Raw genomic sequence first — 26,095 nt, 5'->3', positions numbered from 1 at the left:
GGACATGAGATCTTATTGTCTCCTCCATTCTCCCCCTGCCCTCAGTACATAATAGTTGGGACAGGGAGCTTTCTCTGTGGATGGCTAATGCCTGCTGTGAGTGACAGCCTCTTGTCTTCAACTGCTAGGCACCAGGCAGCTGCTCAAATTTTAACTTTTAATTTGAGTGGTCAAGTAGTTGAATTTTATCATCACTTCAGCTGGATCTTGTTATGAATCAACTAAATAGACCTTTTAGGGAAGATGAAGAATCTTATCATTTTATGCCATTTAGAATGAAAGAGCATTCATATTGCAAAATGTGGACTTAACATTAACTTTGGAACACAGTTGTTACTTGGTTCACAAAAAAAAAAAAAAAAAAAAAGCAAAGCTATAGTTAGGGAAACAAACCCCGCTTGAAAATAGCAAACAACATTAGAGAATAATTATATGGGTCTTTATTTAAATCTTTAACTTGAGTTTAGAAATTTTTTTTCTCTTGGAGGCTTTAAAGTTTTTGGTCTGAGATGTGGTTTGGAAAAAACCAGAAACAGAATGAGGATCTTAGAGACCTTGAAATTGCCTTGTCACAAAGAGGGTGGTTTGGAAGCCTTCAAGAGACAGACTAGTAATTACAAGAGCAGAATGAGTTCTAATAAGGGAGAGACCAGTATTTGATATGTTCCACGAAGTCTTCACGGAAGAGTGAGCTCCATCAGCCTTGATGTGAGTAGGGTTTAGAAAGAGAATAAAAATGCAACATTTAGTCTCTCAGTAAGAAAATCAAGGCCCACATTTCTGCTTGTTCATTTTCCAGGTGACTTTGAGAACGTGATTGAATCTCCCTGATCCTCAATTTCTTAATCTGTAAAATAGGAACAGTGAGACTTACCCCTTGGAGATGCTGAGACAATTTAATTAGGTAACAAGTTAACAGTAAGCATGACCTTGGCTCCTGGTTGGCAACAGAGGCCTCTAATGACTCTCCATGAATGACTAGAGGGGACACAGGTGTCCAGGCATATGTTCTGAGGTCAGGGAGGGATAGCAACAGCCAAGATATAGAGATTGCGCCATGGTAGAGTTTGCCCATCTGCCTGTTGTTATCAACAAATATGGTCTTGATGGAGGAAGTGATGGAGAACTACAAATGTCTTTGAACAGATTACCTTGAGGGAGGAAGACCAGTCTGGAGACAGGTGATGGACTGTGCTGTGTGCACAGGAGAGCCAAGGGAAAGCCCACTAGCCTGCAAACGTGCATTCCCGGAACTCTTCCCTGCATCTCTTCTTTCCTCTTTTCTTCCTTTCAGTCCTATCATGTTCGGGACACCTGTTAGCTGTGTGACCTTGGGTAAATTCCTTAACCTCTCTTTACCTCCATTCTCTGATTTATAAAGTAGAGTGATATTTAATAGGGATTTCTGGGGGTTAAAAAATGTATTTATCCCAGTGCCTGGCACATAATAAGCACTCAGTGGGTGACGACACCCTTCTACCCTTTCTGTCTGTCTCTTTGTGCCACTCACATCCACTTGATTTTTGGAACATGATTGAGGATACACTACACAGAAGAGGCCAGGGGGATTAGATGATTAATTGGAATGAAGGCCTGGGAATGTAGTCTAAAGGTAAAAGTACAATTTATTTTTGAAGGAACTACAGCAGTTGGGGGTAAATTGCTTGTAGGAGATGAGGATGACAACTAAGATAATTCCACTGAGATGTAGAATGAATGTGTATGACAGCAAGAGAGTTTTGGAGCCCAATTCTTAGTCATCCCTTCTGTCACAGTCTTATGACCTCAGGTCATTATAGAGCTTAGCACAGTTTTTGATTGTTCGGGTCATTGGGAAGATTTATAGAGACTTAATTTAAAATACATTAGCTGTTATCAGAAGGGAAACTGAAAGGAAAAAGAACCAAACAACCTTTAGCTCTTATGTGTGTGTCCCCTGGCTTATACTGGCTGTGGACCAGTGATCTCCCTAATGTCATGCTCAGTCGGGTGACCTTGGTATCAATGAAGCCATTTGGAGGGAAAGTACTAGACTTAATGACAGAACACACGTGCTCTTTGCTTCCTATTATTGGCTCTGCATCACTGAGAAGAAAGCTCCTGAAGCAATGGTTTTCTGTGATTCCAAAGGAGGTCCGTGTTCTCACACGTCTTTATGTCCTATGATGTATCTGCTCTTTCTGGCTTTTAATGATGAGCTGCCACATAGAAAACAAACACTATGCAAAAGACTTCGAGCTGACTTTTATTTGGGAAGGAAACTAAAAGTTACATGAGGCCACTACCTTATTGCTATGTTTAGTGACCCAATTTTTGACACCATATTTATGCTGTCATTTTTACTTGATCCATTGATTCTTTCAACAAATATTTATTAAGCATCTATTTTACACCAGATATTCTGAGTGATGGAGTACAGTGGTGATCAAAATAGCGATCCCAAGTTCCTGCCCCATAAAACTCACATTCCAGTGAAAGAGACAACAAACACACAATGTCAGGTATCTACATGTTCTATGAAATTAAAACTAGTTGGAGGATTGAGAGTGAAAAGGATAGGAAAGGTATGTCGGGTCAGGTGGACAGGGGAAGACTTTTCAAAGAGATTTTGGAGCAGACTCAAGTAAGGTGAGGGAACAAGGCATAGCGAGCGCCAGGCAGAGTGACCAAGCATGAAGAACCCAAGTCAGGAGCGAGCTTTGTGTGTTCAAAGGGTGGCAAGAGAACAGTGGACTCAGTGTTCTGTAAGGGAGGAGGGAAAGCATTGAGGGCAAAGGCCAGGCCATCTTTCTGGTTGTGATGGGAAGCCATTGGATTTTAGTTTCCAGTGTCAGAAATTAAATCTGTCCTAGGCTTTGTCTAATTACCATCTTGACTAAATGCCATCCAGGAGAGAACGGCAATATTTATGTACCTGCCCCATTCCCCCCACCAAATAGCTTCCAGGTTTGCCTTCGGTAAAATAGAATCCCTGTCTCTGTTGACAGCTTAGGGAAGCTTACAGCCATTCTTTGAAAATATATAGCTTCAGGGGCACCTGGGTGGCTCAGTGGGTTAAAGCCTCTACCTGCAGCTCCGGTCATGATCCCAGGGTCCTGGGATCGAGCCCCGCATCGGGTTTTCTGCTCAGCGGGGAGCCTGTTTCCTCCTCTCTCTCTCTGCCTGCCCCTCTGCCTGCTTGTGATCTCTATCTGTCAAATAAATAAATAAAAAAAAATCTTTAAAAAAAAAAGAAAATATATAGCTTCTTGGAAGCCGCGCATTTCAAACTTAAAAAAAAAAAAAAAATGACTGCCTCTAACATTAAGAAATACCTGTTCTATTGTAAACATACTACTTTTCATCGCTTAAAAGCTACAAAAATAGTTCCTTCCTTTAGAAAACAGACCAAGCCAAAGATCACTGCATTTTAAACAGCCCTTATTTTTTTATAGATTTATAGCCTCTTCAGAACATTTTGTAAAACTATTAAAAAGGCAGAATTACTTATAAAAGTTACAAGTTGAAAATATAACATTCAAAAAAAATTTAGTCTCTGCACACTTTTTAAAAAGATTTTATTTGTTTATTTGACAAAGAGAGACACAGTGAGAGAGAGAACACAAGCAGGAGGAGAGTCAGGCAGAGGGAGAAGCAGGCTTCTCACAGAGCAAGGAGCCCCGTGTAGGGCTTGATCTCAGGACCATGGGATCAGGACCTGAGCCAAAGGCAGATGCTTTATGACTGAGCCACCCAGGCTCCCCATTTCTGCACATTTTTAAGCACAAATTCCAGATAATTTTCAGTATTCAGCTCCCTCCAAGGAATCCCTGAGGTCTTAAGATACTGTCAGACTATGTGGGTCTCATGACACGAAGGTGTATGGCAAGAATGGCTTATGTTGCCTTTTGGGGATGTGACATACTTCTTTGGTTGAATCTATCCCTTCTATTTCCTTATTCACCCTCCTCCTCCACTTTCTTTTGGAAAGCCAACAAGACTGGAAAATATGCTCACTACAACGTACCAAATAAAGTGTTACACAAATAAAAGGAAACCAAGATATAATTTATTTTTTGAAAGATTTTATTTACTTATTTATCTATTTGAGAGTGGGGGAGAGAAAAAGCACAAGCCAGAGGGAGGGATGGAAGGAGAGAGAGAGAAAATCTGAAGTAAACTTCTCACTGAGTGCAGAGGCAGATGTGGGGTTTGATCTCTTGACCTCAAGACCCTGACCTGAGCCAAGGCCAAGAGCCGGCCACTTAACGAACTGAACCACCCAGATACCTCCCAAATATAATTTTTATGAGAGGAATCAGTAACTTTGGGGAACTATAACCCAGACCATACAGAGTGTTATGTCTTCGGGTCCTATCATAAGTTTTAGCTCAAATTGCAACAGTTCCACTTCCGGTGTGTTTCCTTGCCCAGAATCCTCCTAGAATACTTTGTGCTCTCCACCCTCAGAAGAAAGTAGGTCTGTCCTACTCAAAGGCTTTGGGGTTTGGGGTCACTCTGATCTGTGGTATGAATGAACTCAGCCATGCTACTTTGGGCAAAATCTATTTCCCTATTCTGTAAAAATGGAATAATAATACCCATTTGTCAGTCCATTCCACGGGCATTTTCAGAGAGGTTTCTGTGTCCTATCGCTGTGTGCCATGCTGGGGTACAGTGGTCTGTGGGAAAGGGATGGTTCTTATTCTCCTGCAGGGCAGAGCCTGATGGGGGAGATAGGCAATGAAAGCAGCAATATCAGACATGCTCAGTAAAGGCAACAGCAGGTAACACAGGGTTCTGTGGGGGCACTTAATCTCATCCACAGCATCAGTAAGGGGCTCCAGACAAAGTGGACTTTGCGCTGAGATGTAAATAATCGTAAGTGAGAATCTGTTAAACAAAGACATGAAGAAGCTTATGTGAAGGCCCAGCAGCAAGAGCAGTCATGGGGGGTGGGGGATAGATGGGGTTTTACAACAGCCAGAGGGGAATGTCAAGTCAAGTCGTAAAGAGCCTTTGGAGTGTTGTAAGAGTCTGGATTGTATCAGGGGACAATGGGAATGCACAGCTGGCTTGAAGCAGGGACTCACTTCCTCCGGTTCATGCCTTGGATTCTTCCAGCCTCTGTGTGAGGAACGGATTGAAGTCGGGCTGTAGGTGCCAGTACATCCGTTAGCAGGCTGCTCTAGGAACCAGCTAAGAACCAGTGTTGGCCTTGTTGCAAGGGGAGTTCCTCTGAAAGCAGAGTTCGAGGCCCACGATTGGCTGCTGATCACCTATTTGAGATGTGATTCCTGGGTTCTAGTATATGTGCTGCCGAAGCGAGCACTGGTTCCTGAGTTCTAGAGTGAGGGATGGGGGCGGTGAGAATGAGATCAGAAGGAGAGCGAAGATATCACTTAAAGTTGTTTTAGTAAGCTGGTTGATGCTGTGGGCCACTGGGACTCATTGGTACTCTGAGGAATCCCGAGGAGTCCCACGGAACAGTGATTCTCAAAGTATTGTCTCTGGACCAGCAGCCTCAGTGTCACTGGTAGATTATTAGAAAGACAGTGTCTTGGATCCCTCCTCAGACCCACTGAGTCAGGATTTTGGAAGATGGGGTTCAGCAACTCATGTTTGGGCCAGCTCTTCAGGTTGATTGTGATGCCCTCCAGTGTGTGAGAAGCACAGCCATGGAACATGCCTCAGAAGAGTTCCACGGGATGGGTTGGAGAGGAGGGGCACTCCCCTCCCCACCCTCTCATTGTTACATGTTTGTCTCCCACATTTCTGTGTTGCATCAGTGACCGTGAGTAAGAATGTGTGACTCCCGAGAAGGCCCCAGACAGCAGAGAGGCTCATGCTCTTGGTGTGGCATCCTGGCTGGTGTGTGGAACTGTCCAGCCCTTGGTGCGCTGAAACCAGAGGGACGAAGGGTGTGTGACAATTTACCACACACCCTGCCTGCCCATCGTGACGAGACCATGGCAGTAAAGATGAAGAGAATTTGAGGATATGTGATACATTTTGGAGGAAGAACCATGAGCATCGGATACAAGGAGATGAAAGAAGAAGATTTGAAAGATGATTTGTGGTTTTACGGGCCATTTCCACCTGTAATTACCTTACACTTGCGCTATGTCAATGGTTATTTCGCATGTAAACCTCTTTGATCAGTTTTTAAGTAATGTCCCTTTGGATTGGAACCAAATCGAGGGGAGGGGTCATGGATCGATTATAATTAGACATGTTTCCAGAGGAAATGCAAGTGATTAGTTACCCTGCCCATGTGACAAAGGGCTTCCTTCTGTCAGCAGAATTTGAGCCAAACAGAGCATAGACTATAGATGACTGTATATTTTCCTTCCTCCTGGTCGGAGTGATTTGGCATGGTGCCTCAAACTTTGCAATCTATCCTTGAGGTTGATTATTTGTACTAGAAACTTTGCTCTATATAATCTCCAGCATTTTTCCTAGAAATAACTTTTCCAGCATGAAATAGTCATCCCTTATCACCCAATTTAAATATATTTACATTTTATTAATATGTGTGTCTCAGGATATCATCTAAATGAAATAAAATTGCTTAATAGTTAAGCAATATTGAAGAGACCTATTGGCCATATAAATTATTTAATTTGCAAGTTGGGAGTTGTGTTTGTTAAGGTTATGTTAAAGCTGGACATACCTGCATTTCCTAAATTAACCAGCACACATAAAGTACTCCATAACTTCCAGGCACTGTTCTGAGACATTTACAATCATAATCCATTTGATCCCCACACCAGTCTGATAAAATCAGTGCTGTAATTATCCCCAATTTACAGATAAGGAAATCAAAGCCAAGAGACATTTGATAACTTGCACCAGATCATCCAACTGGAAGAAACAGAGTTGGAGCTCAAGCACTGACGTTTAGTCCTTGGCTCTGCACTCCTAGCCATCACGGTCATCTCCTTCAGAAACAGCAGTGAGTTCTGTCTCCAGCTGCTTCTCATGTCTGCCATTCCTACCTCCTAGGGCGTTTTATGACCACAATGATCTTCACTGTTTCATATCATTTCAACATGATTTTAAGCATCTAACTCACCTAGGTTCTGATCTTTCTACCAGTCCATTCATGTGATGGTTGGACTCCCTATTGATCTGTAACACATAGGCCCATTTTTGTCTAAAGGAAGAATTCTGGAATCTGCAAAGCAGACAAGATTAGCTTTTACCAGGAATTATGGAAAGGAGAGAAAGAACGCTCACATTTGCTAAGGGTCTGACATACAGGGGACACAGTCCATCTCCTCTTACATAGTACTGTGATTGCTTTGTTGGAAGTTCATCATATAATTAATCATTTGGGGATGAAAAAGTTTCTGAGATTCTGATTTTGATGGAAAAGTTTCTGAGATTCTAATCCTTCAGATGCTGTCTTTTCTAGAAGTACCTGTACCATCTCTTTCACAGAAAGCTCGAATACTCTTAGAATAGCAATAACTTAACAAGGCATTTGCCTTCTCTTGACAGGTGTGTTCTACACAGAGGGCAATGTATGTTTTGGGTAGGGATGAATTTTTTTCAGCACCTCACAAAAGTCACCAAATACTCAGTTATTTAATCTGTTTGTTTGTTTGTTTGTTTGTTTTTTAAATAAGTACACTTACTATAAAGCCATCATGGTACCTCACTTTAGTTAACCTCCGTTGTCCCCCATTGGCCCAGGAGAGTGCTGACATCAAGAATAATGGTTTATGTGTCTTCATCAGATTTTGGGGCAAAGTTCAATACCATGCTATGTTCTTTATTGCCTTTAGGGGATGCCTATTAATTTTCCCTTCATCTCCTGTTAGAAGAAGAACAGATACAAATGCTTTGAGCAGTGAACACCCAAGAGGAATACTTACTCTCGATAATTACTCTTTGTTCTTTCAATTGTGGTCCTGATTCTATTTGCCATGGATTGATTGCCGAAGATCTTCCGTAACACAAATAAAAAAGAATGTCAGGGTGCCTGGGTGGCTCAGTGGGTTAAAGCCTCTGCCTTCGGCTCGGGTCATGGTCCCAGGGTCCTGGGATCGAGCCCCACATCGGGCTCTCTGCTCCGCAGGGAGCCTGCTTCCTCCTCTCTCTCTGCCTAGTTGTGATTTCTCTCTGTCAAATAAATAAAATATTAAAAAAAAAAAAGAATGTCACATACCTGTGGTTTAGTCAACTTCCACACATGAGCCCAGTTTTTCCAGGTGCAAAGTAACTTCAGTTTGAAGAATCTCATTGATTTCCTACACTGAGGTCACCTTCCTAATTTGTTCCAGCTCACAAATACTGTTTTCCAATTTTCTGTATGTGTTAACATACAAACACTGTTTGTATTTTAATGTTCTTTAAAATTCTGGGAATGCTTCAAATCATACCTACAGGTATTAAAATAAGTTGTGCTGTTGTCTGAACTAAAGGTGACATTTCTCTCTTTTCAGTTCCTCCCAAATTTGTGGTTCAGCCCCGGGACCAGGACGGGATTTATGGCAAGGCTGTCGTCCTTAACTGCTCAGCCGAGGGCTATCCTGTACCCACCATAGTGTGGAAGTTCTCTAAAGGTATGACGTTACTTGGTTTGCTCATTGCCTGCCAAACATGTTCAAATCTAATGACTTAGAGGAGCATTTCAAGTCCTTCCAGACGTGCTTCTGGCAAGGAAATACGTTCCCACCTCCACCAAGTCTGTTTTCTCGGCTTACCCCTATGGGTCCATCTGAGTGTTTTTAATTTGGACCAGGAGCCCCTGGTCTTGTATAGCCTTCCCTGGGAAAGATCATGCCTGGGTCAGGGCATCAGTGGAAGTTATTTCAGCCCCCGGGAAAGCTCTGTGTTGCCCACTTGAATGGTGTGACTGTGATCTGCTGGGGGAGCGCCACACATACCCCTCCAAATGCAGATGAAAGAACCAATGGTCAGAATTGTTCATCGTTTGAAAAGCATTTCCCCAGTACATATACATATGACATTAAGTGGGTTTAGAAGGTTAAAAATAAAATTGTTGATTGATTTATTGACCTGGTTATCTTAGCATAGACAAATTCCATATCGTCTGTCTGGTACAGTTTTTTCAAAGCACTCACATCCATGTCCCACTTTGAGCATCCAGTGTTCTTTGTTTGAATATGTCTGTCATATTTAAATACTGTATTTGAATCATGCTTTCTCTTCAAAGGCAACAGAGCTTTGCCAGTTTCACGGTAAGGCTGTAAACGTTGCAGAAATAAAACATGTAACATGCAGGCTAATGGGGAACATTCTAGACACCATAGAGGTCACTTGTGTCCATCTTACAGTCTCCTCCAGGGAAGGGTTCTTCCCTGTGCTCACCAGCGTTTTGGAGTTCTCTCTCTTTTCTCATGCACTCATCTTTACTTCAACTACAAATGGTTGAAGGTCAAACGCACATGGGTGGGATAAACAAGCAAATAAATCACGGTCTCTTAACAATCTAAGACCTACTATGTGTGTTTAATTGTTCTGAATGTACTATTTATTTGTTCACTTTATTATGGTTTGTGTTCCAGGTGTTGCCTTTTAAAGTAACCTGTTGCATTTTTTTATTGTGAAAATAACAGAAGGAAACCAAAACAAATGGGCCACTTACACCTCCTTTCCTGGAAATTTCCTTCCAGAGGGAGAGAGAAGGGAGAAGGGGAAGAGGGTTCTCAAAGCCACTTTATTGAAGGAGGAAATCAATTAGATTTTTAAGAATTCCCTGAGGCTACTTCCCTATAGGCTGCCACATACATTGTCCATGTGAAAGCACTTTATTCAAAAAGCTAAAGCCTGTTATTCAGAGTATCTGCCCATGTGACTTTTTATTTTAGGCTGTATTTGGAGCCGCATATTACATTACATGAAAAGAAACGGCATGCATTTAACTTAGTTTATGTATATGTCCGTGTATGGTATTACAAACGTTCCCCACAACACTCACCTTCTTCAGAATTATTTCTAATATTTGCCCTTGTGCAAGGCTCCTCCTTTCCCCATGAGATTATTTTCAGTGTCTCCGTACTGTGAACTCCATGGGATAAACAGCTTTGGATATGCATGTGGGGCAGCGTGTGATTGTCTCCTTTAGGGGAGCCCTCAGAAGCACAGTAGCGTGACCACATTTATGCCTTTCAATCTGTGCCCTCCCAGGGCCCTTTGGAAAATACTGCAGGGTGAGCTGTGTGTGTCTCTGCTTCCTCACTAATCCGAAAGTATCTTTTTATTCTTAAACGTTACAATGAGATAGTTGAAAGAACTTTCTGTTTTAATTTGTATATTAGGATTACTAACAATGTTAAAACATTGTTATCCTCTGTTAACTGATCACTTCTGCTTCCCTTTTGGGAAGTTTCGTATTCGTGTTACTTACTTGCTTCTCTCCATGTCTTATTTGTTTGATAGTGTTTCTCGTACATGACATAGTGCTTCATCAGTCATGGATCTGGTGACATTTTATTCCTTCCCATCACTGATGGGCAAAGTAAGTTACCATAGCCTTTTTTTATTTTTAACTTTTTTGTGCAATATGAAGTCACCCAAGAAACAAACAGAAATTGCAACAAGTATTTTATAAAGTTAAGTTCCCTCCAAATAGCATCCTTCAAAGGTAAAGATAACTACTCTTAGTGTTTTTGGCTAGCCTTTCAGACCTGGCCCCCTACAAATATATATATATATATATATGTATATATATATATATATATATATTCATTCATATAATTTTACAGGCTTTTTAAATTGATCATATGATTCTTCCAGACTTATAATCTCTTTCTTCAGTTATCAATATGATGTAAATGCCTTTCTGTCTCAATAATAATGTCTTTCTGTCTTTCTGTCTCAATAAGCATGGGTGATCACTAAGACTTTTTAATCCCTGTGTAGTGTTCCCATTAATACTTCCATAGATCCCTCCATCACTTTGCCTTTGTTAGGATTGGGCTTAGTGACTTAAAGCTACAAGGGTTTACTCTTTCTCTTATGAGGAGTCTGGACAGTTCAAGACCAGTTTGTTTTTTCCTCTAGGGTATCAGGGACCCAAACTGCTTATAACTTTGTTCTGTCCCTGTTGGCAAGCAGCTCCCCCCGCTGAGCTCTGTGCCACTTCCAACTTTTCCACGGAAGGGAGAGAGCTGCCATCTGACTTGAGTCATCCCCCATAGGAACCTCTCCAGAATGTCCGTAAATCAGTTCTGCTGGTTTTCTCTGGGAGCCAGCCCCTCCCCCACTTCTCTCTGGTGTCTCCTTGGCATTGCACGCCCCCCCCCCCATCTCGTTTTTGTGGTGGAACAGATTCCAAATCAATGAAACTGCAAATCACGATTCTGTGGGTTCCATGTGCTCAGCCCCGGTGGCCTGGCGTGTGACAGTCCGTAGCGCAGCCTCTTCAGGCACAGAATGCTGTCCTGGTTAAATGCAGAGGCAAGGGCCCCACTGTGTTGCTGCCACTGGCCCCAGGGAATTGTTGAAGACCTGCCCCTCTCCTCATCCCCGCCGCCCCTCTCTTCTTTTTTCCTCAAAGGGAGATCTCTCTAACAAATCAAGTAATAAACATCAAAACAAACACAGAAACAAACAAACAACAACGCCCACGGAGGTCTGCAAGATGCTTTATAGCTGCGCACAGGGCAGCCATTCCTACAGCTTGGGCTATTTCACGAAGTAAAAGGGCAGAATGAACACTTGGCAGCTGGGTGTGCCCAACATTTTGCTGCACAGTGTATGTTAGCTTCCTTCTGCCTTTTCACTATCCTAAAAATGTCACAGGGACTCTATCTCATCGAACTTTGTAGGTGTCCATTCTTTCCCAGGGATACATTTCTACCAGTAGAATTGCTGGCTCAGAGCAAGCAATTTCTATCACTTTCAACACCCCTTGGCCACTGGCCAGAATTGTATTCCTGTATCAACCTTTCACAGTTCACACTACTCCCTGTTTCCTACAATGAAAATAACACTGGGGGTTATACTTATTTTTATTTTTTTTTAAATAAGAGGTCTACTTATTTTTTTAAAGATTTTATTTCTTTATTCATGAGAGAGAGAGAGAGAGAGAGAGAGAATCAGGCTCCCCATGGGGCAGGGAGCCTGATACAGGACTCAATCCCAGGATCCCAGGATCCCAGGATCATGATCACAGCCGAAGGCAGACACCTGGGTGCCCTAGGTCTGCTTATTTTTAAAGATTTATTTGAGAGAGAGAGAGAGAGAGAGTACATGAGCTAGGGGAGGGACAGAGGAAGAGGGAGAGAGCATTTCAAGCAGACTCCCTACTGAGCATTGCCTGGATGTGGGGCTTGATCCCAGGACCCTGAAATCAGGACCTGAGCCTAAACTCAGGGTTGGTAGCTTAATGGACTGGGCCACCCAGGTGCCCAAATGCTTATTTTTAAATATCTTCTGATAGCAAAGAGGGAGATTGTATATTATCACTTTAATTATATAAGTGATAAAGAAGTTTCTTAGGAAAAATTTAGCCTTGTTTATGGAACATGTTCCCAATAATCAAATATTTACTAAGAACATGAGGGCACCTTCCTTATGTGTGGCAAAAAGATGCAACAAAAGGGACTTGGGTTGTTCGTCTGAGAGCTGTAACAGTTTAACCCTGAAGCTGCAGAGCTCCAGAGTAAATGCAGTGGCTTGAGGGTGGCTGGTGCAGGAAGGAAATAGTGTTTGTGGGAAGACAGCATTCTTACAGTTTTGACCTTGGACCTTGGGTCTGGGTGCACTAAGTCTGAAACATCCAATTCTGTCTGTGACATTTTTGTCCTTTAATACGGACAAATAAGTCTTCTTGTCTAAAGAAATTTTTTTTTTAATTTTAAATCAGGGCTGAATATTATAGTGGGCCTTGTCTGTGTGCCCAGAAATGTTTGGTGGTAGGAATGGGTTTCAGCTGCTGTCCTGGGGGCCATCCCCTTGTTAGCTGCTCGGGCCCAAGGAGGGGCTGCATCAGCCAGTGCGTGGCCTATGGTCTGCTGGGGCATCCTTTGCTCTCTGCCAAGGGAGAGGGTTCCTTCTGACCCCAGGGAAGTATTGTCATGGAAACATTCAAGGGCAAGGGTCAGAGCATGCCTGGGTGTGTGAGGGTCGGAGAGGAGTGGGGAGTAGTGTGCATTTCAGGTAAAGTTGTGAGGGAAGGCCTGGGAGAAGGTAATGTCAGTGAAGCCTGAAAGAAATGGGAAATGAGATTTGTGCACATCTGTAGGGCAAACAGGGAAGGTCAAGGGTCCAGCTGGTCCCAAAGCCAGGGTCAGAAGTGTGTGCCCAGAATATTCCAGAAACATGGAGGAAGACCTTGAAGCCAGGCCAGAGTGAAAGGAGATCTGAGAGTTCCCAGGAGGTCAGCTGTCCCTCAGTCATTACAAGGATGTGGTGATGCCAAGGTGGGGGTGAGTGGGGGTCACAGTTGTGACAGTGATGCTCTCCCCTTCCTTCTGCTGCCATGCTGACCCCAAACTAGGAGGCTGTTGGTACAATCCGGGAGAGGTAGGGTGTCTGTGCATCAGCCCTGGGTGTGGAAGCAGGATCTGTGGCTGGAGCCTTTGAGGAGCCCCCGAGCTGTGACAGGGCTCAGGTCAGGGTGACAGCAGTGTGGGAGGAGAAGCCATTCAGAATCCGCCAGGCTGCTGGGCTAGCTGTGGCTGTGAGCCAAGGGGAGAAGACACTCCCACTCCCAAGAGGGCAAGTCCGGCAACAGCAGTCAGCTCAGGAGTGCGGGCTTCCCTCCCTGTGGACACAGCCCTCAATCCCCAGGATAAGCAATGAGGAACTTCCCAAGTGTACTTTTCTTTTTCTTTTTCTTTTCCTTTCTTTCTTTTCTTTTTTTTTTTTTTTTTTTTTTTTTTTTTTTGGATAAATGCTTTCTGCACTGTCAGAGCTCATACCTTCCACCTGCTGGTCTGCTGCCGATGCCCGACTCTGGATATTCCTCTGCTGCGACACCGACCCCGTGCTGCCACTGGTCCTTAGCTGACCTTTCCCAGCAAGCCCTATTCCAAGCTCTGCTCTGTTCACAATGGCGTGTCTGTTCCTTTTTCACACATAGAGCTCACTGGGCCAGTCGGAGACTGGGGCTGTCATTATTTCCTGGGAGGGAATGGGGGCTGCCTGACCTCCCGGTAGAAGGGACTGAATCATTCTGCGGCGTGTACCAAAGAGCTGACCAGACCCAGCAGTTGCGTCGTTTGTGCCTGGGTTGCATCACGGCGGTGTGCTGTTTAATACACAGATTCTAAACATCTTTAATTTAAGAGAACAAGATTTAAATTGCATCTGTAGATATTAGTTCCCTTTCCTGCTTTTCATTTCTTCTGCAGGCTCTCCACTGTGGCATCACCTATCCGTTGCAGGAGCTGTTTTCTCTGGGTTTTGAGCCGTTGACTCAGTATGATATTTCCATGTTTATTTTCTACACCTCTCACCCCAGCAAGTCTGCTCTTCCTTGCACTCTCTCCGGTTTTTCCTTCACGTTGGTGATTTCATTTTTCCTCCCCCTTTCGCCACTCCTGCTGGTTCCTATTTCACTCTTTCTTGAGCTCTGGCTTCTTAGACAAGCGGCTGTTTTGTTCACAGCTTTCGTCTAACTCACGGCAAAGTTTTTCTGGTGCGATCCCATTACCTGGTTGCTTTTTCTGCTTCTATCATAGTATCACTGCTACATGCTGGCGTCCTTTCGAGAACTCCCGTTTGAGGAAAATTCACATCCCCAGAAAGAGATGACTTTGTCCAACGACTCGGCTCCTCGCTTCATCCTGCCAGTCTGATTCTAAGAGCCACAGCAGGTGCAGGGGAAGCTCCAGCCCCACCTAGTCTGGGCACACTGTGCTCCTGGGTGCTGGTTGGGCCCCTCGGATGAGCCCCCACTCTGACGACACATCCTCTGTCATTGCTTGCTCAGATTCACATCCACGGTTGTCTGTCCCTGTCTTTCTGCACATACCTCTGCTCATTGACCGTTTACCTCCTTTGTGGTTGAGCTATTCCATCCCTCTTTCTCCTATTTGCACTTACACTGTTGGTTTTCAGGAAGAGAGGAAATGCTGGTTTTATGCTGCCATCTTTAAACTTCAAACCCTATTGTTTATACACTAAGCTGTATTAAATTTGGGCTTTTTTTCCCCCCAGAGAAAATAAATGAAGTTGGGAATCTAAGAGAAGTAGTTAGGAAACCATCTGTTAAGAAAGAGCTGAGTTCAGACCCCAGACAGCATTGTCAGGCTATGTTACTGCACAGAAATTATTTAACCTGTGTGAACCACAGCTTCCTCATGTGTCTGGCAGATAAAATAAGGGGAATCATGGGATGATTTAGTAAGATGATTCATAGAAAGCATTTACCCTGGCGCCTGGTCTGTAAGCAATTAGTCAGTAACATCAATGGTCATCATCCTAGGCTTACATGGATACCAGTGGTCCTAAAACCATGGATAACCCAACCTTTCCCCCACTAACATGTACTGCTTTATAGTCTATGAAAGAAAAAAATGTGTCCACTGAAGTCTGTTTTGTATCTTTTCTTTTACTCTGATCTGTCCACTGGCATCGGGACCATGTGTATTAGAGGGTTCTCTTTTCCAAATATATTTTAATATCTAGTATGATGACACTCTCTTCACTTGTTGTCTAAAAATGTCCTGTATTTTTTCTTTTTCCCTTTTTTAATTTAAATTCAATTAGCCAATATATAGTACATCATTAGTTTTTTATGTATTGCTCAATGATTCATTAGTTGTGCATAACACCCAACGCTCATCACATCGCATGCCCTCCTTAATGCCCATCCCCCAGTCACCCCATCCCCCCATCCACCTAAAATTATCCTGACTTTCTCACATGGAGTTTTGTCTGTTTATTTCTTCTAGATGAATTTCAGGGTAATTGTGTCAAGTTCTAGAAAAATTTATTCTGAAAATTTGGGGAGATTGTAATATATTTAAAGGTTAACATGGAGAGCAGGGACCTCATTAAAACATCGGGCCTTCCCAGCCAATATCATGAACAATCTCTCTAATATTGAATCTTTTTTTTTAAGATTTCATTTATTTATTTATTTGAGAGAGCATGAGATAGCAAGAGGGAGCGCACAAGCAGTGGGGAAGGGGAGAAGCAGGCTCCTTGCTGAGCAGGACCCCTTACCCCCACTTCATGCCAGGGTCATGGGATCATGACCTGAGCCAAAGGCAGGTGCTTAACCAATGAGCCACCTAGGCGCCCTATTTACATCTTTGTAAAACGTCCATTATAACTTAATTGCTTTCTTTCTGTGTGTCGGCGGCTATGAGTATTTTTAAGCTTCTGCCTGCAAGTGTGTTTGGTCCTCTTCAGTTTTCTGGGTGGAAAGCGGCCCATCCATAACCACAGTCTGTCAGCCCTATGAAGCCACCCATGTCTCCTCTTCCAGTGAGGGACAGGTTACCCTTCATTTGGGAGAGTTCCTGTCTTCTTCTGCTCTCTAGGACACAGAGAGGCCTGCGGTAGGGGTGGGCCCCTCCTTGTTCCACCTGTTTCTCTCAGATTGCCTTTTCCCCCCGCCCCTGCCTGCGTCCTTCCTTCCTCAGCAGAGGCTTCATTCCCCCAGTTCCAGTTTTCCTCAGAGGTGTCTGAGTGTCCACTGCTGCTTAGGGAAGGCACTTTTGCTTGTGTTCAAGCAACACCCATGGTCCCCAGAAAGCCATTCACGGTGGTCATTTCTGCACGCATGGGTGCAGTCTGTCAGAGGGCCTGACTGTTCCTTACCACCAAGGTCCCCCCAGTGTCCAAGTGTCGCTTGGCTTCAGCCCCCCACCCACCCAAACCCTCCTCTCTTGTTGCAGCCTCATTATAGGGGCCAACAGGGCCTTGACTCTTTTGTTTTAAAATCTATAGAAATAAAAACAGATGCTTGCGATAGTTCCCCGGATGCTTCCATGCACCATGTTCAGTGTCAGACCAAGACACAAATACTGCTCAGTATCTGCTCCAACTGCTCAGGTGACACCTCAGGAGCCTCCTTTTACTTCCGAGGCTTTTCCTGAAATGCCTCACTTTGACCCTGCTCAGCCCTTCTCTCACAAGGTCAAGGTGATATCTCAGGACTGTCCACAGTCCCCAAGGCCTGTGTCTCAGGATGACAGGAAGAACATGCAGCATGTTTGCAGGCACTCCTGGGCTCACCACTTACCCTGCTCCCTTCGTGGGCAGAGAGCCCTGAGTCTCTAACCTCACATTCAACCTCTTCTGAGCCATTGGTTTGCTGGACCAATAGCAAACCCCCTAGGTCTTTCCAGTAACACCTGCTTCAAGCTCATCCGCCAGGCTCATCCATCAGGTTCATCCAGGCTCTTGGGCCCAACTGTTATCCAGTGTCCCTATCCCCAACAGCACCATAATCTGGAATTAAATCCGGGGAAGAGCTCAAAGAACCCGAAAAAGAAGACAACGCCTCTCTGTGACATCGTGGTGAAAATGAAGGCTGCATACTCAACATATTGTTTTATTTTCTTCCTTTGATGGCAGAATAAAATTCACCAGGGATGAAAATCTCCTGTCTTCCTCTGGGCTAAAATAAGTGGCATCTAGTGGCCCTAGGAGGAGCTCCAAGATACCCCCACCCCTATCCAAAGAATCTGCAATTTCCCTGAGCCTTGGTAGGGTCCCCAGGACCAGAGTCCCCTGGCCCATCTTGCCCTCCCTTCTCTCTTCTTCTCTGCTCCTCCCTCTGCCTTCTTCCTCCTTGTTCTCACCACACTGAGGGCAAATATTTAGAGATGTCCTGCTCTAGGGAAGGGGTGAAGGCCTCCTGGGGTGGATGCAGCTGCAGGGGCCCCTGAGAGCCCACAGTCGTCATGCAATGCGACGGTGGCATCAGCATGATGGAGTCACTTGAGCTCCCTGCTGACGGTGTCAGTCCATGGCCCTACTTTCTGGCGAGTGAGTGAGGGGCCAGTGTCCCACCTGAACAGTAAAAAGAATCCTTGCCAGTGGAGTGGAGAGTGAAAGTCACGAAGCTGGCGTGCGAGCTAGTGAGCTACGGAGCGGTAGCCAGCCCGGAGCGGGCATGAAGCTGCTCGACCCAAGTGAGGCGGTCTTCGCTGGAGAGGGGCCAGTGGTGCAGACATAAAGGACTGGAGGGAACAGAATTGCAGGGCAAGCCTACAAGGATGCAGATTTACAAAGGTAACTCTGACGCTGTCCCACTTAGGGTGTGGTGATTTGTGACGAGAAGACAACACCAGGAATTAGAGGCGTGAAAAATTGGGAGAAGGGTGGGAGAAACCCAGCTACCGCTTATAACTCCAGAAACACGGGAACTAGAAGCCACTCCTGTCTGTGGCTACGGCCACCGTGGTCTCAAGAGCAGGGAAAATGTTCTCCCGGAAGTGACGTTCCCCGGAAGTGATGTTATCCCGGAAGTGACGTTACCCCGGAAGTGACGTCTGGCATCCACTTCGGCCCCGGCTTGTTTCTTCTGGAGGAGAATGGCGGGATTCCCTCCCTGCTCCTTCCCAACTGTATTCAAGTACCTCTCACCAGTGAAATCTAATCAGAGCCTGGCGACAATTCAGGGGGAAAGAGTTTTCTTCAGGCTGCAGGTCCCTGTAGTCTAGGGAAGGGATCAGAAGGGTACCAGGAGGCTGAGGATGGACACAGAATGTCCCATGCGAGCAAGGGGACAAATGTCACACGCACGTGCTCTAGAGCTTGGAAGCGTCTTCCTTTGAGCCTGGGCCTGGACCAGTGCCTCCGGGCCTGCCTCTGTCCACTTCTGGGCTCTTCTCCAGAACAAAGTACCAGAGCTCAGCGCTTGGTCACTGAGCAATGGCTCCATTTGCAGCTGCTCCCCCTGGAGCAGGCGACTACTGCTGCTGCTGCTGCTGCCTGCTCTCCCCCCTCCATCTCCACATCTGTCTTTGGAGCTGCTCACTCCCTGCCACCCACCACCTCTTCCTCGTCGAGGAGAACCACTTGCCTGAGCAAGCAAAACAAACCCATTCCTCAGGGACCCCCCCCCCCCCCAAGAAGGATAAGGGATTGTGTCTTCCATTCCTTGGTGAGGAGAGGGGTGTGCTCTGAGCCTAAATATCTGGGTAAAGCCCAGGAACCACGGAGAGATCTCCTTTGCCCTGTTCTGTTTGACTTCAAAACAGCTTTATTCCACCCTGCTTGGGAGATTCTCTGCAGATGGTCGTTGGACAGCTTCTTCGTTTCTTATGTAGACATGGATGCTCACATTCACACAGCCTTGCTGTCTTTGGTGAGCAAGAACCGACAGAGCATACAAATGCATTGTTCTTCCTGTTTCATATCCAATGAAGTTAAGGGTGCAGAGAAAATAAGCTATTTGCTCAGGGGCATAGTTTGTAAGTTCCAGTTCTGACTCTTAGCCAAGTGCTCTCTTGCTACAGACCAGTAATGACTCCAGAGTGGAAGAAAAGATGAATCAATCAGCATCTTCACTGCTGCCTTCCAAGTGGGTTCTCTTGCTGGCACTTGGCTGTTCTCTTCCCTGTGCTCACTCCTTCAGCCCTTGGAAACACTGTTAAACATATCTTTCCATAAATAAGAAAGGTCACACAGCATTAACACACCCAGTAATTCAGTATGTGCCTTACATAATGCTCTAACATTTTCTTTTCGTGTAATAGAGCATTAAAATTGTCCCCACTTGACCCTAGCTATCCACAGAAAATTGACAGCTTTTTAATTAATGACTTCTGGCTACTATAGTGTATCTTCGAGCTAATTACCCAGAGTGCTTACCTCATGCCAACAAGATTACAGAATTTTGAATACTGTACACACCATGTTAAATTTTGCTCTTTACAATAATGATGAACCTAAAGTGGATGACCAATAATTGCATCAAACTGTGACAAGGTCTACTTCCCCCAAATTAAACAAATACTAACCCTTGGGCCTCCTGTTCTTATGGTAGATGAATTGGTTCACTATTACTCTTTTTAGCAACTATGATCAGATTTATAAATTGTATGACCCTTCAAGTTAGGTTCATTTCCTCATAAAATAAATATTTAATTTTTTTTTCAAATGCATTTATGCTTTATTTCTGTCTTAGTTAAGACCTTTTAGGAATGAAGAGGCTTCTCTCACTCTAGATAGGAATTAATAGATAATCTTTTTCTGCTATTTAATTGAGACAGCTTAGCAACACAGTTAAAGTCTATGTTGTAATTTTTTGGTATAAATGTGTCAAATATTACATGTATTTTTTTGGTGAAAATTCTTTAAGGAAAGGCAAACATACATGTTTTTGACATGAATGATCCTATAACTGGCTCATACTCTATCAGGATTCCGTTAGAGTTTTTAGGGTTTTATACACAGTTTTATGTAATTTATACAAATCCTGTTGCATCTTCAGATTTCCTGGTTTCTGACTTATGGCTATATTCCTTAAATCCTACATTTTGCTGAATTTTTTGGTTGCGTGCATTGGACTAGATCTGGCTCCTTTCTTGCAGCTAATGTTGAGAAGGACATCAATAGCCTTTACAGATTTTCAAAATGTGGACCAAATTTAAGCACTTAAAAATTAAAGGCTTTTGCTTTGATTATAAGTTCCATAATATCCTCTTATCTTCACCCTAAAGAACATGTGATCCATGAAAAGGAATTTTACAATTTATAAAACCAAAATTTCAAAACAAATGGTCAACTTTTATAGGAGAAAAAGCATATGATCATTTCAACAGATAATGAAAAATAGTTGCTAATATTTCACACTACACCTGATTTAAAAAAAAAGAAAAAAAATAGATTTGTGTAAAATAAGAGTATATAAATGCTTTTTAAGACCCAAAATTCTTTGTCAAATGAAGAAGGAAAAGACAGAAAGTTCGGTAGATACATAGGCCAAACCTATGGATGGACTGTTCACCAAGAAAACACATACAAATTGCCAATACATTTCTGAAAAAATGCTCGAAAACAAAGAAAAATACAAAAAATAGTCAAAATGTGAAAATTAAAATAATGAGATATATACTCTATTGATGAAGATCAAAACAATCAATCATGTACATGTGTGAGGAAAAAATGAACCCTCAGCCAGCACTGATTGAAATGAAATTGATGTGTCCTTCAGTAAGCATGTTAGTCGTGCATTTCTACACTAAATGTACAGATTTCCACTCCAAGCATTAATCTAGGAGATCACCTTCCACTCTGTTAGTGCCTTGATTAATAAATGGAGATATTCCTTGCAACATGGTCCTTAATCTTGTGGAATAAGAAAGAAAGCCAACTAATCATAAAATAATTATAACCAGAAATCTTTTAAAAAGCAATATTGTAGGCTCACTATCTGCTATACCATGGTTTAAGGTTACCTTATTACCTAGTTTCTCAATGTATGGGTGATCTGTTGCTCTGTAACAAATTATCCCCAAATTAGTGGCTTGAAATAATGCACACTTATTCTCTCCTTATGTCTGTGGGTTTAGAATCTGGGTATGGCTTAGCTGAGTCCTCTGGTTCAAGGTCTCTCCCAGCATTGCAGTTAAGGTGCTGGTCAGGGATGAAGTCTTGCCAAGGATCAACCTGAGAAGAGTCTCCTCCCAAGCTCACTCTTGTGTGGCAGGATTCAAGTCCTCACAGGGTGTTGGTTGGAGGACATACGCACAAGAACCTCTCCATAGGGTAGCTCACATTCCTCACAGTGAGGCCACCAGCTTCAGAGATGATTGAAAGAGGGGTGATCGTCTTTTGTGATCATAGCTATGTGCAGTGTCTGCCATTCCATGGTTGCTCAGTAACTGAACAATAAATCCCATCTAGGTAGAAACAGAGCACATTTTTATATGAACTTATAAAATATTAAGAAGGGAAATTATGGGATTGGGGCCTTGAGAAAAAGAGGACATTTATTTTTTTACTGTTTGAATTTTTCATCAAAAATTCTCAAATGTCTGATATGGGATTCTCAAGCTTGCACCATCAGAGTAAGCTAGCAGATAGCTTTCATTAATTATTTTTCAAAACCAATCATTCACTTACTGGCATCTTCATAATTCATCAAACATTTGGTAAAATCTTCTGTGAATTGTTTTAAAGGATGCATATTACATATGTTTCTAAGTTTGCATTTTCAACATTTTGACAACTTCTTTATTCCCAAAGAGTGAAGATTTAGGGATAAGATTGGTTTTGTTCATTTTGTCTCACTTTGGAAAATAGTAGCTGATGCTGTGGAAAGCAATGTGTTGCAGAAGATTTTATTTATTTGAGAGAGAGAGAGAGAGCATGAGCAGAGAGAAGGGTAAAGGAAAAGAGAAGCAGGCTCCCCACTGAGCAGAAAGCCTGAATGCAGGGCTGAATCCCAGAACCCTGACTGAGATCATGACCTGAGCTGAAGGCAGACTTAACTGACTGAGCTACCTAGGCGCCCCAATGTGTTGCAATTAGAAAAATACTATTATGTCTTAAGATGAATGGATAAAGAAGATGTGGTATATATACACAATGGAATACTATGCAGTCATCAAAAGAAATGAAATCTTGCCATTTGCGACGACGTGGATGGAATTAGAGGGTATCATCCTTAGTGAAATAAGTCAATCGGAGAAAGACAACTATCATATGATCTCCCTGATATGAGGACATGGAGAAGCAACATGGGGGGTTAGGGGGATAGGAGAAGAATAAATGAAACAAGATGGGATTGGGAGGGAGACAAACCGTAAATGACTCTTAATCTCACAAAACAAACTGGGGGTTGCTGGGGGGAGGTGGGGTTGGGAGAGGGGGAGGGGGTTATGGACATTGGGGAGGGTATGTGCTATGGTGAGTGCTGTGAAGTGTGTAAACCTGGTGATTCACAGACCTGTACCCCTGGGGATAAAAATACATTATATGTTTATATAAAAAAAAAATTGGAAGGGGAGACAAACCATAAGAGACTATGGACTCTGAAAAACAACCAGAGGGTTTTGAAGGGTTGGGGATGGGAGGTTGGGGGAACAGGTGGTGGGTAATAGGGAGGGCACGTATTGCATGGAGCACTGGGTGTTGTGCAAAAATAATGAATACTGTTACGCTGAAAAAATAAATAAATTTAAATACTGAAAAAAAAGAAAAGAAAAAAAATACTATTATGTCTTTAAAACTTTTCATCCCTGTTTTTGAATTCTTTATGAATAAGATACATTTAAGTTTTCTACTTAAAATGTTATGATATTTCATACATCAGATACCTGACACAAAACTAATCCAAATGTGTATGCCCTCCGCCTTCCAAATTTATAATTATAGCCGTTTACTTCTTCCATACCTTTAAACCAGATGTCAGTCATATGTGGGACACAAGTCAAATCCTGCCCACAAGCAATCTTTCTAAATAGATGTTATTGGGGCCCAATCAGGCAGCTTTATTTGTGTATTTTCTATGGCTACTCTTGCGGCACAAGTGTGTAGTTGTAACAGTGTGGCCTACAAAGCCTAGAATAGTTATCATTTGGCTCTTTATGAAAAAAGATTTCCTCCTACTGTATGAAAATATTGAGAATTTTTATCCAGGAGCATGGTGTCATGCTCCATTTATTTCGGTCTTCATTAATTGCTGGCAAGAACTTTTGTAGTCCTTAGTGGGACAGTCTCCCACATATCTTTTCAAATGAATTTCTAAACATTTCATGTTTTGATGCAAGTGTATTTTTTTTATTTCAATTTCCAACTGCTTGTAACTAATATATGTATAAATAAAATTAATTTTAAATTGTTTAAATTGATATGCCATGACTTTGCTAAGCTCACTATGATTCTAGCAATTTTTTGGAGGTTCTTTTTGATTATATATGATTTAGTTATGAGTTTTCTATAGAAATCTTTTATCAGGTTAATTCATTCTGTTCCTAGTTTGCTATGAGATTTTATCAGGATGTTGAATTCTATAAAAAAAAAAATGTACCTATTCAGTTGGTCATATTGTGTTTTTATTTTGGTCTGTTGATATGAGTTTCATTGACTAATTTCCGAATTTAAACCAAACTTGCCTTCTTGAAGTAAATCTCATTTGGCCCTGATGCATTGTTTTGTGTATGTTGATATACCTGATTTGGTAATGTTTCATTAAGGATTTTTATGTCTGTGTTAACTAGGAATACTGGTCTCTAGTTGTTTTTTTTTTTTGTTTTTGTTTTTTTTTATGGTTTTCCTCTGACTATGGTATCAAGATGATGCTGGACTTATAAAATACAGTTGTAAAGTGAGTTTGCATTTTCTATAAGTGTGTAAAATTAGTTTTATTTCTTCTTTAAGTATTAGGCAATATTGACTACGGAAACTGGTGTTAATTGTGGAAGGTTTTATTTATTTATTTATTTTTTTCAGCGTAACAGTATTCATTGTTTTTGCACAACACCCAGTGCTCCATGCAACATGCGCCCTCCCTATTACCCACCACCTGGTTCCCCCAACCTCCCACCCCCACCCCTTCAAAACCCCCAGGTTGTTTCTCAGAGTCCATAGTCTCTCATGGCTCGCCTCCCCTTCCAATTTCCCCCAACTTCCTTCTCCTCTCCATCTCCCCATGTCCTCCATGTCATTTGTTATGCTATTTGTGGAAGGTTTTTAAAGTAAAAATTAATTTGTAGATATAGGATTATTAACTCCATCCACTTTTTCCTAAGTGATCTTTGATAGTTTGTGTCTTTCAAGAAATGTATCTATTCAATTTTAGTTTTCAAATTCATTGGTACAAAGTTATTCCTGATACGCTGCTGTCATCTTTTCAATTCAAGTAAGGGCTGCAGCAATGGCCTCTCTCATCATGGTTATTTGTAAATTTTGTCCTCTCTTCTTATCAGTCCAGCTCGAGGCTTAGTTATGACATTGTTGTTTTGTGGTTTTTTTCCAAAGAAAAAAACTGGCTTTTGGTTTTATAAAATCAATAATCTCTATTGTTTTTCTGTCTCATATTTTACTGATTTCAGTTGTCCTCTTTATCATTCTCTTCCTTCTCCTTACTTTGGGTTTTCCTTGCCCTTCTCGGAACAGCTTTTTAAGGTGGACGATTAGAGAGTGGATCTGTGCTCTCCTTCCTTTTCTAATATAATAATTTAATACTACAAACTTCCATCTATTGCTTTTAGCTGCACCCCATAAATTTTGTTACAGTGTTTTTATATCTTTGTTCAACTCCAAGTATATGTATTTTTCTCATTACTCTAGTAATTTCTTCTTTGACTTATGAGTCATTGAGAAATGTGTTATTTAATTGTCAAATATTTGGGTGTTTTTCCAGATGTTTTTGTGTTACTGGTTTCAATTTTAGTTTTGCTGCGGAAGTAGAACATAATGTGTATTATTTTTACCTCATAATATCTATTGTCATTTGTATTATGACTAACAATATCATCTATCTTGATAAGTGTCAAATGTGCCCTCAAAACCAGTATGTCTTCTGCTATTGTGGGGTGCAGAGTTCTGTAAATGTTGGTTAAATCAACTTAATTAATAGTCGTCTTCAAGTCTTCTGTATCAAGTCTTACTTCTTCTGCTCCTTTTCTCTTCTCTTTTTGAGACTCTAATTTTCAATGTTAGAAGATGTGATATAGTTTCAGAACTCCAGGATAATCTATTTTGTATTTTTCACTCTTGCACTTTTTCTTTAACTTTGGGTGTTTTCTTTGACCTAGCTTTACATTCACTAATTTTTTCCTCTGCTGTGTATAACCCACTGCTTAGCTTCTTTAAGGATTTTTTCATCTCTAATATTGTGGTTTTTGTTTTTATCATTTTTGTCTCTTTCATAGTTTAATAGTTTTAGGATTCTTTCTGAAACCCTCACCTGTTTATGGATATTAATCATAATTACCATAAAAGCCCCGTTTGAGAGAGCTCCATGCCGAATTCTGTTGATCCTTTTCTCTCTGGTCCTTTCTTCTTGCTTTTTTGTGTGTCTCCATACTTTATTGAATTCCGGCCCTGGTGCATGAAAGAGCAGTCGAGACTGTGGTGGGTCGCATGCACTTCCGGTTCTTTATTTCCTGTCTGCTTTTGTGCCGACGTCCTTGGCCTCCCACCCCGTGCCAAAGAGGCAGTTCTTTACAGGCCCACACGTCCTTGCCAGACTTTTAACTCCATGCAACTGAGTTCACCTACTCAC

General features: G+C 42.4%; 1 protein-coding gene across 1 annotated transcript in view; it reads left to right on the top strand.

Moving 5' to 3' along the window:
• The window catches only part of DSCAM (DS cell adhesion molecule), an 818,243-nt gene that overhangs the window by 549,385 nt on the left and 242,763 nt on the right, over positions 1–26,095 (top strand). Inside the window, exon 10 of the mRNA XM_046001392.1 lies at positions 8,430–8,549. Coding sequence (XP_045857348.1) covers positions 8,430–8,549 — 120 coding nt within the window. The remainder of the gene's footprint in view (positions 1–8,429; positions 8,550–26,095) is intronic.

This window comes from Meles meles, chromosome 4 (genome assembly GCF_922984935.1).
Source record: "Meles meles chromosome 4, mMelMel3.1 paternal haplotype, whole genome shotgun sequence".
Lineage (NCBI taxonomy): Eukaryota > Metazoa > Chordata > Mammalia > Carnivora > Mustelidae > Meles > Meles meles.
This window is presented reverse-complemented; position numbering and strand designations above follow the sequence as displayed.